The 14,820-nt window shown below is 44.3% G+C and overlaps 1 protein-coding gene across 4 annotated transcripts in view; it reads left to right on the forward strand.

Annotated features, from left to right (window-relative positions):
- The window catches only part of LOC120317598 (disks large homolog 2), a 111,021-nt gene that overhangs the window by 37,835 nt on the left and 58,366 nt on the right, over nucleotides 1–14,820 (forward strand). For all 4 annotated transcript variants that reach the window (XM_039364317.1, XM_039364316.1, XM_039364319.1 and 1 more), the window contains exon 3: nucleotides 11,608–11,784. In XM_039364317.1, the coding sequence (XP_039220251.1) occupies nucleotides 11,608–11,784 (177 nt within the window). The remainder of the gene's footprint in view (nucleotides 1–11,607; nucleotides 11,785–14,820) is intronic.

Genomic DNA, 14,820 nt, shown 5'->3' on the forward strand with positions numbered 1-14,820 from the left:
ACAGAAGGGACCTTGGAGATCTTCTAGTCCAACCCCCTGCTCAAACAGGAAACCCTATACCGTTTCAGACAAATGGTTGTCCAATCTCATCTTAAAAACCTCCATTGTTGGAGTGCCCACAATTTTGGGGGGCAAGTCATTTCACTGGTTAATTGTTCTAACTGTCAGGAAATTTCTCCTTAGTTCTAAGTTAATTCTCTCCGTGATGAGTTTCCATCCACTGCTTCTTGTCCTGCCTTCAGGTGCTTTGGAGAATAGGTTGACCACCTCTTCTTTGGGGCAGCCCCTGAGATATTGGAACACTGTTATCATGTCACCTCTAGTCCTTCTCTTCATTAGACTAGACATACCCAGTTCCTGCAACTGATCGTTGTATGATTTAGCCAAGGATCCCCCAACCTTTTTAGCACCATGGAGAGGGGGTTTTCTGCAGACCGGAGGGAGTGTGATTTAGCACACTGCCTGCATACCACAGATGGGGTTTTGCTTGTTTGCGTGGCCCGGTTTCTGGCATGTTGCAGATAGGTGCCAGTCCCTCGACCGGGGGGTGGGAACCCCCGGTTTAGCTTCTACTAATCATTTTTGTTGCTCTTCTCTGCACTGTTTCTAGAGTCTCAACATCTTTTTTGTATTGTGGTGACCAAAACTGGATTCTATATTCCAGGTGTGGTCTTACAAAGGCATTAGAGCCAAGGCATGCTGGCTGGGGAATTGTGGGAGTTGAGTTCACCCTCTTAAGTCAAGTTTGAGAAACACTAGTCCAAAGGTCTTCAAACTTGGCAAGTTTAAGACTTGTGGATTTCACCTCCCAGAATTCCTCAGCCAGGGCTGGCTGAGGAATTCTGGGAGTTGAAATCCACAAGTCTTAAAGTTGCCAAGTTTGAAGACCCCTGCACTAGTCTAAGCTTTCTATGCTTTCATTCTCTGCTAAGACAACTTCTCTCTGTACTGACCAGTTTCTGAGGAGCTTTCCATGGTCCTGATTTTCACCGTGACTTAAGACTCAGGCTCCAATCCTTGGGTCATCAAAGGACTATACAGTATACAGGTAGTCCTCTACTTACTACCACAAAATTAATGTTGCTACCTGAGACAGTTGTTAAGTGAGTTTTGCTCCATTTTGGGGGCTTTCCTATCAGAGCTGTTAAATGAATCACTGCAGTTGCTAAGTTCATAACAAGGTTGTCAAGTGAACCCAACTTCCCCCATGGACTTTGCTTGTTGGAAGCTGGCTGGGAAGATTGCAAATGGCAATCACAAGATCCCAGGACACTGCGGACATCTTAAATATATGCCAATGGCCAACACCTGAATTTAGATCATGTAACTGTGAGGATGTTGCGACAATCATAACTGCACAGTCATAACCACTAGACCAAACTCCTGTTCTGATCTGTTCTGTTCCAGAAACAATACACAATAATTTTATTTCTAAGTTGAACTTGACCAGCAGGCTTTTAAGAGATCATTAAATGCTAAATACAATGGTCTTTCAGAAGACCGATATAGCAGGATGTATAAGCAGCAATGATGGTTTGGAAAGAACAGGTGCAGCATTACCTGGACAGGTGTATCTGCAGAAACTATATTCTGGTTTCTTCAGCAACCCTAGCCCTTAAAGGGCAGTGACTAATGAATGAGAAGGATGTACTGTCAGTAGTCTCAATCAATCAACAGCTGCTCAGTCAATTCCAGTTCTAGCCTTTTTCTTACAAAGATCGATTGTACACCAAGATATGTTGAGAGAAGATAGAACACACTAATTTAAAACTGGAACAGCTAAGGATGAATCTAGGTTGTCTCCATAGTGAGCTGAGAATGAGACAAAAGTTGTAGCATGAGATCAGGTCTCCTAAACATGGTTGGGGGGGAAACGCCATGCTTGGTTTAGCAGAAAGTGCCTAGGAGTACATAATTTTTCTGAAGAAAAAAAAATCCAATTAACTGTTTGTATTTAGCAAGGTGCATTGGGACAGAATAGATTCAGTACAGGCAGTCCTCGATTTGCAACCTTAGTTGCAAATAGTGACGATTCAAAATAATGGCACTCCTAAGCTGCCACCTTATGCTTGCTTGTGCTTCACTGCTGTGCAGTGACAGACTGCCATGAACGGTGGGGAGAGGGGTTGAAGCAGGGAAGCCTTGGGGAAAATGAAAGTAAACTCTGTATCTCCTTGAGATGCTGCCTCAAGGTCACCCAGCTGGAAGAACGAGAGGGGGTGCATACCAAACTGAGCTTGAACGGACCATTAGGAAAACATCTTGCTGAACCTGATTGGTTACCCTGGGTGGGCAATGAGAGACACTCCAGGGAGAGAAAAGTAGAACTTATGGATTTGGGCGTACAATTCTCAGTTCTGGCTTTGCAATACTGCAATCCACTTCACTTCTAATAAACTCTACCTTTCTCAACCCATGGAGCCGAGAATTGTTTCTATTTAGAGTTGTGGCAGGTCTGACACCTTATTAATTGCAATTTTATTGTGATGAGAGAGAGAGAGAGAGAGAGAGAGAGAGAGAGAGAGAGAGAGAGAGAGAGAGAGAGAGAGAGAGAGAGAGAGAGAGAGAGAGAGAGAGAGGGAGACTTCAAAACTTATGACCCAGTTCTAAATCATTCCAAAAGTGCTTTTTCAAGAGGCAACTGGACCTTCTTGTTTTTCTTTGAAGCTGAGCTGAAGAAGCTTCCGGGATGAAAAGCGAAATGTCTTCAAAGAAAAAGAAGAAAGTCCAGTTATCTCTTGAAAAAGCATCTTTGGGACAACCATGACCTGGATGACTGAGAATCTCCATAGACATTTAGCTGTGCACTTTGAGACGGACCCAGTTCTAAAGCTCCAGGGTTATCCCCTTGATCCGGAGGTTGGACTAGAAGACCTCCAAGGTCCCTTCCAACTCTGTTATTCTGTAATTCTTTCATTCCTAATGCTTGGTGTGTGAATTTGGAACAAAAGAAGTAGGGGTTAATATACTGTATGCATTTTTTTTTAAAGGGTCCTCAAAGTTTTCAGTTTCACTCCATTTTGGGAATAATAGACCACATGGTGCTGTCAACAGTATGTACACTGTAGTGAACTGCCTAAAATAGAGCTCCCACAGTGCTTTTTGCTCACAGCTGGTGGGAACTTGAGTCAAAAAATAGCCTCATGAATTAAATCTGGAGGAACATTACCAATAATGCCAGACAAACTCTTTTTTTTTTTTTTTTTTTGGGTAGGGTGCAAAGAACAAATGTAAATTAACTGCACCTTTTTACCCTGTCTTCTTTCAGGAGGTGAAATATCAGGAGCTAATTTTGCAAAAGACTTACAAATGCCTTCCAGGATGTTGTCATCATTTAGTTCAGTGGTTCTCAACCTGTGGGTCGGGACCCCATTTGGGGTCGAACGACCATTTCATGGGGGTCGCCATCAACGCAGTCTGCCATTTTTTCCCCCTTTTCCTTAGCTGTGCTACTCCCTTTTATTCTATTGGCTTTCGAAAGCCAATAGAATAGACTCTCTTGAATAGAGTCTAATTCTATTGGCTTTCAAAAGCCAATAGGAATTGTCCAGGCTGTCTCTGCCCTGCTGAGCCCACCAAAAGTCCCATTCTGCAAACGGTGCTGTACCAGTTGAGTAGTCCTCGACTTACGACCGGTTGAGTAGTCCTTGACTTACAACCAGTTGGGGGGTCGCGGCATTAAAAAGGTTGAGAACCACTGATTTAGTGTCTAAAATGCCCTCGAATTACAACCATTCATTTAGTGACTGTTCGAAGTCACAACGGCACTGAAAACGGCACCACTTTTCACACTTATGACTGTTGTAACAAAAAAAAAAAACCCATGATCAGGTGATACAAATTCTGACCCCCTTGGCAACTGACTCATACTTAGGATGGTTTTGCAGTGTCCCAGGATCACGGGATCCTCTTTTGCGACCTTCTGACAAGCAAAGTCAATGTGGGAAGCCGGATTCTGCTTAACAACCGGGTTACTAACTTAGCAAGGGCAGTGATTCACTTAACAACTGTGGCCAGAAAAGTTGTAAAACGGGGCAAAGCTCACTGAACCAACTGTCTTGTTAGGTAACTTAAAGCAGCGAACATACAATGCATAATTCTCTTTCCTCCTCCTATTTTCCTCACAACCACAACCCTGTGAGGTGGATTGGGTTGAGAGAGAGGGAGTGGCCCAAGGTCATCCAATCAGCTTTCATGTCTAGGGAGGGACTAGAACTCATAGTCTTGTGATGATTGGCCCAATGTCACCCAGCCAGCTTCATGTCTAAGGCCAGACTACAACTCACCGTCTGCTGGTGATTGGCCTAAAGTCACCCAGCCAGCTTCAGAAAGGAAAGGAGGGGAGGGGAGAGGAGGGAGGAGAAGGGAAAGGAAAGGAAAGGGAAATGGGGAAAGGGAAGGGAAGGGAAATGGAGAAAGGAAAGGGAAATGGAGAAAGGAAAGGGAAATGGGGAAAGGAAAGGGAAGTGGGGAAAGGGAAGGGAAGGGAAGGAAAATTGGGAAAGGAAAGGGAAATGGGTAAAGGAAAGGAAAGGGAAATGAGGAAAGGAAAGGGAAGTGGGGAAAGGAAAGGAAAGGGAAGGAAAGGGAAATGAGGAAAGGAAAGGGAAGTGGGGAAAGGAAAGGAAAGGGAAGGGAAATGAGGAAAGGAAAGGGAAGTGGGGAAAGGAAAGGAAAGGAAAGGGAAGGAAAATGGGGAAAGGAAAGGGAAATAAGGAAAGGAAAGGGAAATGGGGAAAGGAAAGGGAAATGGGGAAAGGGAAATGGGGAAAGGAAAGGGAAATGGGGAAAGGAAAGGAAAATGGGGAAAGGAAAGGAAAGAGAAATGGAGAAAGGAAAGGGAAGTGGGGAAAGGAAAGGAAAGGGAAGGAAAATGGGGAAAGGAAAGGGAAATGGAGAAAGGAAAGGAAAATGAGGAAAGGGAAATGGGGAAAGGAAAGGGAAGGGAAATGGGGAAAGGGAAGTGGGGAAAGGAAAGGGAAGGAAAATGGGGAAAGGAAAGGGAAATGGGGAAAAGAAAGGAAAATGGGGAAAGGAAAGGAAAGGAAAATAAGGAAAAGAAAGGGAAATGAGGAAAGGAAAGGAAAAAGAAATGAGGAAAGGAAAGGAAAATGGGGAAAGGAAAGGAAAGGAAAGGGAAATGAGGAAAGGAAAATGGGGAAAGGAAAGGAATTTGTTTTTGTTTTCCTCTGTTTCTGTCTGTCTGTCTGTCTGTTTCTCTTTCTCTCTCTCTCTCTCTCTCTCTCTCTCTCTCTCTCTCTCTCTCTCTCTCTCTCTCAACTACAAAGCTGCTGGCAAAGTCCAACTTCTGTCTTGATTGTCAGTAAAGGTCATAATCTATTCTAGATGGCTGTGTTAAAAGAGTGAATGCCGACCTCTGATTGGACTTTTCTGTTGTTGTTGTTGTTTTCTTTTTTGTATTCCTGTCAGCTGCAATTACTTTGATGGTTCTTCTCTGCTACAGGGATCTAGAGCCCAGGGTTCTGATTCTATTAGCGGACAGGTAGTAAGCCTCCGAGAGCTCTATCTGCTAGGAATAAACAGGAGGGCTTCCTACATCCTATTGCTTATTCCTACCGTCTGATTTTCACTTTCCAAAACGCTTAGACACCAGGTGAACCCAGCAATTGGGGTCACAATTTCTCCCTGAAACCAGACTTTGCCATTTCCGAAACAATAGTCCTCCTGATTATAACCTGGCTCCTTTCTAAATCGTAACAATTTTCTTGCCTTTTATTCAAGTCTGCAGGTCTTAGCTAATTCCGCTCAAGGGAAGTAATTGAAAATTGCTATATAATATCCTAACCTTTCAGAACTATAGTTTCCAACAAAGCTATGCAGGTAGTCCTCGGCTTACGACCACAATTGAACCCAAAATTTCTGTGACTAAGTGAGACAGCGGTTAAGTGAATTTTGCCCCATTTTATGACCTTTCTTGCCACAGTTGTTAAGGAAATCCATGCAATTGTTAAGTTAGCAACACAGTTGTTAAGTGAATCTGGCTTCCCCATTGACTTTGCTTGTCAGAAGGTCGCAAAAGGGGATCACATGACCGGGACACGGCAACCGTCATAAATATGAACCAGTTGCTAAGCATCCAAATTTTGTTCACCTGAACCTGGGGATCCTGCAATGGTCGTTAGTGTGAAAAACGGTCATAAGTCACTACTTCAGTGCAGTTATAACTTTGAACAGTCACTAAATGAATGGTTGTAAGTCGAGGAAATTCCTTTGTCTTGCTTTCTTCTTCTGCTTTCAGGTTTCAGCCCCTTCCACTGAGCCATGGTGCGCAGTGGTTAGAGTGCAGTACTACAGGCTAATTCTCCCAACTGCCGGCTGCCAGCAGTTTGGCAGTTCGAGTCTCACTGGCTCAAGGTTGGCTCCGCCTTTCATCCTTCCGAGGTCGGCAAAATGAGGACCCAGATTGTTGGGGGGTAAATATGCTGAGTCTGTAAACCGCTTAGGGAGGGCTGTAAAGCACTGTGAAGCGGTATATAAGTCTAAGTGCTATTGCTATCTTTCCCTCTCCTTTAACCAAATTCACTGTCATGGTTCCGACAGATTTATTTATTTATTTATTTATTTATTTATGAGACTTATATACCGCTTTAAGTGCAAGCACTCTCTAAGCGGTGTACACCAGTAAGCAATGTATATATATATATATATACATTGCCCCCAACAATCTGGGTCCTCATTTTACCTACCCCGGAAGGATGGAAGGCTGAGTCAACCTTGAGCCGGTGAGATTTGAACCGCTGACCTGCTGAACACAGTCAGCTAAAGTGGCCTGCAGTACTGCACTCTTAACTGCTGCGCCACCTCGGCTCTTTTAATGAAGATGAAGGTCTTCAAAGAACTTTGAGGCATTGTTTACCTTAAAGAATCTTTATTCGAGTAGCAACACATCGGCACGTACATAATCCAAGCCAAAATCTGGCTTCCCCTCCCCCTAAGCACATAGTATCAAAGCACAATTCCCTTCTCTTACTACCAGTCATAAATCACATTCTCCAATTAGTTTGGAATGCTGGCTTTCCACCCAGTTCTTCATCCTGCCATGTCTTATCATCTCTTATTACAAAGAACCTTGGTTCTCACCATTATACAGTATTGTTTTGTCTACCTAATCTCCCATGCACATTCTTCCTCCTCCTCCTCCTCCTCCTTCTCCTCCTCCTCCTCCTCCTCCTCCTCCTCCCAGTATCGTCTAATTCTAACTCTTAACAGTAAAACTTAAAGTAAAGGAAAATGGATGCATCTCCATATGTTGTCAAAGCAAGAACATTCAATGTTAGCAGCATTGACATTCACATTTTAAGATGCATGGGGCAAGACCCTATCTCAGTGGTGGCGAACCTATGGCACGCGTGTCAGAGGCGGCACTCGGAGCCCTCTCTGTGGGCACACGTGCCGTTACTCCAGCCTTGTCTCCCCCCGTGACCCCGTCCTCATCAGCAGTCCCCCTGGAGGAGAGTTGCCTCCGAGCGTGGCCCACGTGGAGCAGCGCAGTCAAGGACATGGCAGCCAGGCAGCGTAGACAAGACTCTGCCCTCACGCCCCATTGCGCACAGTTGATGCTGCAGGGTGCGGGCAGAGGGCGTGGCCACCATGGCGCTGCTGGGCTGCCTGGGCGATCTGCGGCGGGCCCTGGAGGCAGTGAGTGGCCCTGCAGGCAGGCAGGGTGGGGGCGTGGCAGGGGGTGGAGCCGGGGCGGGGCCAGTTTTTGGGCACTCGGTCTCTAAAAGGTTCGCCATTACTGCCTTATCTTTTGGGTTGTTACAATCTCAAGTGCCAAAGTATATTGATGGTGGGAGAAAGAGGGGTGGAGAAAATAAAATTCTCAGCTGCTCAGGTTGAAATTGTCTGCAGAAAATATTCCATTTCACTATCATCTGGGTAAAACAAACCTTTCAGGCTCACCCATTTGAGAAGCGTCGCCCGAGGCATAAAGCATCCTCTGATTTAGCATAAAGAGGTTGAGCAGCTATACAAATGACCCATGTCATCCAAAATTGTAATACTTATGGCTGCCAATTATTAAATAAGTGCCACTTAAAGTCCTTTGGTGGGAGACAGATTGTACCCCGAAGTGCAAGGAAAGAAGATTTATTTCACTCACCTGCAAAGCCTCAATCTCCTAAAGAGACGGCCCGAATTCTTGTTTTATCCGCTTTAGAGTGACAAATTGAAATCCATATATCAATCCTGTCAACCTGATGGGAATAAAAAGGAATGGTTCTGCGTTAGAATTAGTCTTAACTGTGCAGGGAGACAGGCTGGCTTTTGATGTTAATTCAGAATACCACAAGGCTTCGGTTTAAAATAAATGGGCTTTTCTCCATTGCTAACCTGAAACCACTCCAGTGGGCAGGTTAGAAAAGGAAGTCATTAGCTGTGGGCACCATAAAGGAAGAGTAATTCTATTTACTTGTCTGAGCATCAGGAAAACAAGAAAATTAGATTTGGGGTGAGTCATCCTTACCAGAAAGCTGCAGAATATTTGGAGTTGCGTGAAACCGGTGTCTCATCCTGCAGGCCAATCCATATTCTACAAATATATTTAAAAGATAAAGATAGTCATGAATTTTCTTTCAAAAGAGTATTTCTCCAGTTTCATTGCTGATCCTGATGAAAATCAAACTTTGATACGGGAAAAGGCACAGGAGTCATCTGGATGATTTAAATCTTCTAAATTCTAGTCAGGAGACCCAACTATGTTGAACCGAATAAATTAGTAGCTTAACTTAAATAAGAAACCGAAAGTCAGTATTCGAAGGATATGTTATGCTTGGCAAGTTTTAACTCTTAAGTAAAAACTTGAGAGATTTGTTTTTCTCACCATGCACACATATACCTAATCCGAACTAGACTGTGTTGTTTCTGTGTGTCATATAATATATGTGGGTATATGCATAATTCTGTATTTATTTTTGTCATTTTTATGGAGTATATATATCGGAGGCGGTGAGCCTTTGAGAGCTGTACGCAACAAAATTTCATTTTAATGTATGCCGATTAGTGTACATTCAAAGCGGCAATGAAGTTATTATTCTATTCTATTATTCTATTCTAAACCTACTGGGCTACTTTACTGTTCTGGGTATTATCATACCCCAAAAGTGGATTGATTCAGTAGCTGGGTTGAATGTTTTGTGAAAATGCAACCTCTGGCATTAGGGAAAAGTCTATCAAATCAATTAAATGAGCTTTATTGAATACAGAATAACAGAGTTGGAAAAAACCTTGGAGCCAGATTCACTTAAACAATCGTGTTACTAATTTGACAACTGCAGCGATTGACATAACAATTGTGGTAAGAAACTTCGTAAAATGGGGCAAAATTCACTTAACAGCTATCTTGCTTAGCAACAGAAATTTGGGGCTCAATTGTGGTCGTAAGTCGAGGACTACCTGTATATGGCCCACTGGAAATGTGTGGATGCCACATCCAGAAGTCCTTTCTAAGCCTCGGAGGCCTGGAGGTCTCCCAGGCCTGGAACAGCCCACCAGAAGTTTGTGGATGCCACTTCCGGAAGTCCGTTCAAGGCTCGGAGGCCCAGGCCTGCATCCAATAAGAGAACCGGTTGTTCAGGTATTTCAATCCCACCAATGGATGGGAGGTCAGGTCAGGTGCAGTCATTGGGAGGTGAAGTCTAGTGCAGGGATCCCCAGCCCCCAGTCCATGGACCAGCACCAGTTCACAGCATGCCAGAAACCGGGCCACGCAAACAAGCAAAGCCCCATCCGCGGGATACAGACAGCACGTGAAACCATGCCCTCTCTGGTCTGCGGGAGAAAAAAATCTCCATGGAACTGGTCCCTGGTGCCCAAAAGGTTGGGGGCGGCTGGTCTAGTGCAGGGGTAGGCAACCTTGACTCTTTTATGTGTACTTTATGACTCGTGGCTGGCTCAGGCATTCTGGGAGTTGAAGTCCACGAGTCCTAAAAGAGCTAAAGTTGCCTACCCCTGGTCTAGTGCAATAAATGATAAACTCATGACAAGATTTGAAGTTTTGTGTATTTATTACCTATTTGGAATTTCTCCTGCTGGTACCTGGAATAGGTTGGGTCATTTATAAGAGCCGTGGTGGCGCAGTGACTAGAATGCAATATTGCAGGCTGACTCTGCCCACAGCCAGGAGTTTGATCCTGACAGGGCTCAAGGTTGACTCAGCCTTCTATCCATCCGAGGTTGGTAAAATGAGGACCCATATTGCTGGGGGCCAAGTATGCTGACTCTGTAAACCAATTAGAGAGGGTTGTAAAGTGCTGTAAAGCACTGTGAAGCGGTGCTATTGCTTTTTGAGTGAACCCTGAAACTTTTATTCCTTGATAAAGAAGAAGAAGAAGAAACAGCACCCACAAACTCAATTCTCCTCCTAAGAGACTATCTAAAAATAATGTCTTCCTTCCAAGCCTAATTTGACCTTAGATGGATACTCTCAGCTTCAAACGTTATTTTGCTGTACCAGTGCAGACAGACAACCATCAAACATCACTTGCCGTGCTGGCACCCGTTTTGCAACAATTTATTTTATTAGGTTGAAGACATGGTAGTGTTATTTGACTGCTCCTAATGATGCATAAGAGTGCTGTGGGCCGCAAATGATGATTAATGTCATGTAACTGTTCCTAACAATTTGCTCCAGCTGAAAAGATGTGGAAGTTTTATGCTTTGACAACAAAAACAAAGCACTTTCTCTTGGTTGCCCTGTAGCACACACGTGTGTGTGCTCTCACGCATGCAAACAAACACACAAAGAGATCAGGTAGCCACTTCCCCATATACCCGACTTCCTTAATTTATTCAGACTGGAAAAATTGATCAGAAAATCCCTTCTCCATTCTATTGTATACACCCCCCCACACACTGTCTTACCTATTATTTTCTTAATGCTAATGCATATATTGTCTTATTGTTTTAATCGTTTATAACATCATTTATCAGATTGTAAACCACTCAGAGTCACATGACAGCCAGATGGGGAAGGAAGGCAGGAAGGAAGGAAGGAAGGAAGGGAGAAAGAGAGAGAGAGAGAGAGAGAGAGAGAGAGAGAGAGAGAGAGAGAAAGAAAGAAAGAAAGAAAGAAAGAAAGAAAGTTCTTAATATGTAGCTACTGTAGTCCTCGACTTACAAACATTCACTTAGTGACATTCAAAGTTATAATGGCACTGGAAAAGTGATTTATGATTGTTTTTCACACTTGGTCACGTGATCAAAACTGGGACGCTTGGCAACTGACATGTACTTATGACCGTTGCACTGTCTTGGGGTCATGTGATCACCATTTGTGACCTTCCCAGCCAGCTTCCGAAAAGCAAAGTTAATGGGGGAAGCCAGATTCGCTCAATGACTGCATGATATACTTAACAACAGTAGTGATTTGCTTGACAACCATGGCAAAAATGTTCATAAAATGGGGCCAGACTCACTTAACAACTGCCTTGCTTAGCAGTGGAAATGTTGGGCTCAGTTGTGGTTGTAAGTCAAGGACTACCTGCACTTGAATCTTATGTTCCTCTCCAGATGTTCCTCTCCGATGACTGCTCAGTGCTGTCCTACCTGGGTTTACCAAGCCATCCTTTGTGTGTTTCCTTCCCACAGAGCCATGTTTGACTACGACAAAAGCAAGGACAGTGGCCTCCCCAGTCAAGGACTCAGCTTCAAGTATGGAGATATTCTCCACGTTATCAACGCCTCGGATGATGAGTGGTGGCAAGCAAGAAGGGTCATGCTGGAAGGGGACAGTGAAGAGATGGGAGTTATACCTAGCAAACGAAGGTATGTGGTGTCCTCTTCTCCTTTTTTCTTTTCTTTTCTTTTTTTACAAGCTTTATTTCAAGTCTCTGTGGCAAGCTCACACGTAATCATTATTTTAATCCAAAACATACAAAAATGTACAAAAGGAAAAAAAAACATAGATGGAGGCACACAATGCGGTTTCCTTTTTAATAATGGCCATGCTGTCCATAACACGATATTGTCGTGCTAGCGCAGTGGTTAGAATGCGGTACTGCAGGCTACTTTGGCTGACTGCCGGCTGCCAGCAGTTCGGCAGTTTGAGTCTCACCAACTCCAGGCTGACTCAGCCTTCCATCCTTCCGAGGTCGGTTAAATGAGGACCCAGATTGTTGGGGGCAAATATGCTGATTCTGTAAATTGCTTAGAGAGAGCTGTAAAGCATTGTGAAGCGGTATATAAATCTAAGTGCTGTTGCTATTGACAAAGAGGCAGTATGAATTTGTTAACAACATATTATCTTTAAGTTGAAGGACGTGGTGGCACAGTGGTTTAATGAGCTTACAGCCAGACATGGTTTGCACTCTGGCTGTTTGAGCCCCGGCTCCATGAGATGGAGTGAGCTCCCATCACTCGATTCCCAGCTCCTGCTCATCCAGCAGCTCAAAAGCATGCAATAGTGCAGTGGTGGCGAACCTATGGCATGCGTGCCAGAGGCGGCACTTGGAGCCCTCTCTGTGAGCACACGCACCGTCCCTCTAGCCCCACCTCCTCCCATGGCCCCCTCTTCACCAGCAGCCCCCCGGAGGAGAGTCGCCCCCGGGCGCAGCCCACACGAAGCAACGCAGCCAAGGATATGGTAGCTGGGCAGCAGGGACAAGACTCCATCCTTGCGCCCCATCGCACACAGATGATGCTGCGGGGCACGGGCAGAGGGTGTGGCCACCATGGCGCTTCTGGGCTGCCTGGGTGATCTGTGGCGGGCTGTGGAGGTGGTGGGTGGCCCAGTGGGCAGGGCAGAGCGGGGACGGGTGGGGGGGCGGGTTTTGGGCACTCGGTCTCTAAAAGGTTCGCCATCACTGCAATAGTGCAAGTAGATAAATGGGTACCACTTCGGTGGGAAAAACCTAGCTGCATTCATGTGTGTGGAGAGCGGAAGCCAGCGCTGGACCTGGCTGGACACGAGGCATTGCGAGGCGAGGCAAGGCAAGGCAAGACCAATGGAAGAGCCCAGACGAACCTGCAATCCGAGCAGTGCTAGTCTGCCGGTGTACGCTAGTTTACCGCCTGTGATGCACCAAGAATAGGCATCCAAGCACCAAAATGAATGAACTAGCAATTTAGGCTATTGTGTCTAGCATGAGTACATTTCCCTAACATTGCATGCCATATTCTAAATAAATAAATAGATAAATATCTTTAAACAGGCAAAATAATTTTGCTAAGGATTCTTTGCCCTCCGATGGCCATTGAACCGGGTGCATCCTTGAGAAAATAAACTGGGAAGTACTGTTGGGGACGGAACTGGTCATGGGGGAAAAAAAATCAAACAATTCCACGTTCTTTTGTGCTCTACCTAATTATTTGCCAGAACATTTTTAGAGGGTCAGTTATAACTTTGAACAGTCGCTAAGCAACTGGTCATAGGTCGAGAACTAGTGTTATAGTGCTACCCTGAGTAAAAATAAAAAGCTGTAGCTGGTTGATGTGTCTGACTGGCCAATTGCCACACTGAAATAACTGACGATCAACCCATTTATCTGACAGCACGCAAAACTGTGGTCAAACAAGGAACAGGCTTCTCTAGTGCAAAAATGTTTGTCAGTCTGGCAGCAATCTAGCTGTGTAGATGCAAGCCTACACTGAATCACAATCAGAGTCACACAAAAAAGATTGAATCCATTGCATTACCATCCTTACTCCTTTCTGCCTGTATTTCATAGAGAGAGAAAGAGAGAAGAGAAAGGGAGGGAAGGAAGAAAGGGAAGGAGGGAGGGAGGGAGGGAGGGAGGAGCAAAAGGAAGGGAGGAGCAAAGGAGAGGGAGGGAGGGAGGGAGGGAAGGAAGGAAGGAGAGGAAGGAAGAAAGGAAGGAAGGAAGGAAGGAAGGAAGGAAGGAAGGAAGGAAGGAAGGAAGGAAGGAAGGAAGGAAGGAAGGAAGGAAGGAAGGATACCAGAATGCCTAAAGTGGCTGACCAGGGGGGTTAATTTATTCCCAAATATCCCCGGCATATCAAATGGAACTAAAATCCAGAAAAGCCAATTAATTCATTCAGTACCCTATCCTACACTCACAACCTAGGAGTTTAACTCCATTCAAGCAATAGACTAAATCATAAATCATGCCTTACAACTTAAACCACAAACAGGCAAGTCTCATTAGGGTGTGATTCCAACCTGAAGCAGGTTTTCTACTAAAAGCAGAAATTAATCGTAAAATCGAGTCGTGTTGCAAGGTGAGAGAGAGAAAGAAAACTCAATATTAGCGTGTAGTAATCATTAAAAGACTGAATTTAGCTTTGACCTAATTATCTTTGCCCCAGAATATGCAGCGTTTCCTTTCTCCATTTAGGACTCCCAATTTTCATTCCCTTTCAATGTCTTTTCCCTTTGCATCTTCTCCTATATTAGCAAGATTTAAAATTGAGAGTTTTGTATGGTTCAAAGATCACCCCCCTGAATATGAAAGCTGCATTTCTATGTGCGCATGCTGCTTTCTCTAAGGGAAAAAAAAAATTATTCCAAAGTTCAGCTGTAACTATAGTAACATGAGCTTGGTGTGCTGCAGCTGGCAATGTTAAAAACGGGCAGTTTTGAAACAGAAGTATATATTTTATTTCTTCTTGAAGATAATGTTCTGCAAGGCATTTTGTTCCGCAATAATTAACTTGTGTAGTTTTCACACTTGTTCCCGTAGTCAAAAATAACTCCTCCTTATGTAACTTTTGAAAATTGTGTTTCTCCTGAAGTATATCTGTCTATGCTGCTTGGTGAATCTGTTGTGGGTCTACTGTTACAATGGTAGATCTAAAAACTTTGCTTTTTTAGTCACTTGTGAGAGATCTCCTACCTATTTTGAA

This window comes from Crotalus tigris, unplaced genomic scaffold (genome assembly GCF_016545835.1).
Source record: "Crotalus tigris isolate CLP2741 ecotype Arizona unplaced genomic scaffold, ASM1654583v1 scf7180000019729.178681, whole genome shotgun sequence".
Classification (NCBI taxonomy): Eukaryota; Metazoa; Chordata; class Lepidosauria; order Squamata; family Viperidae; genus Crotalus; species Crotalus tigris.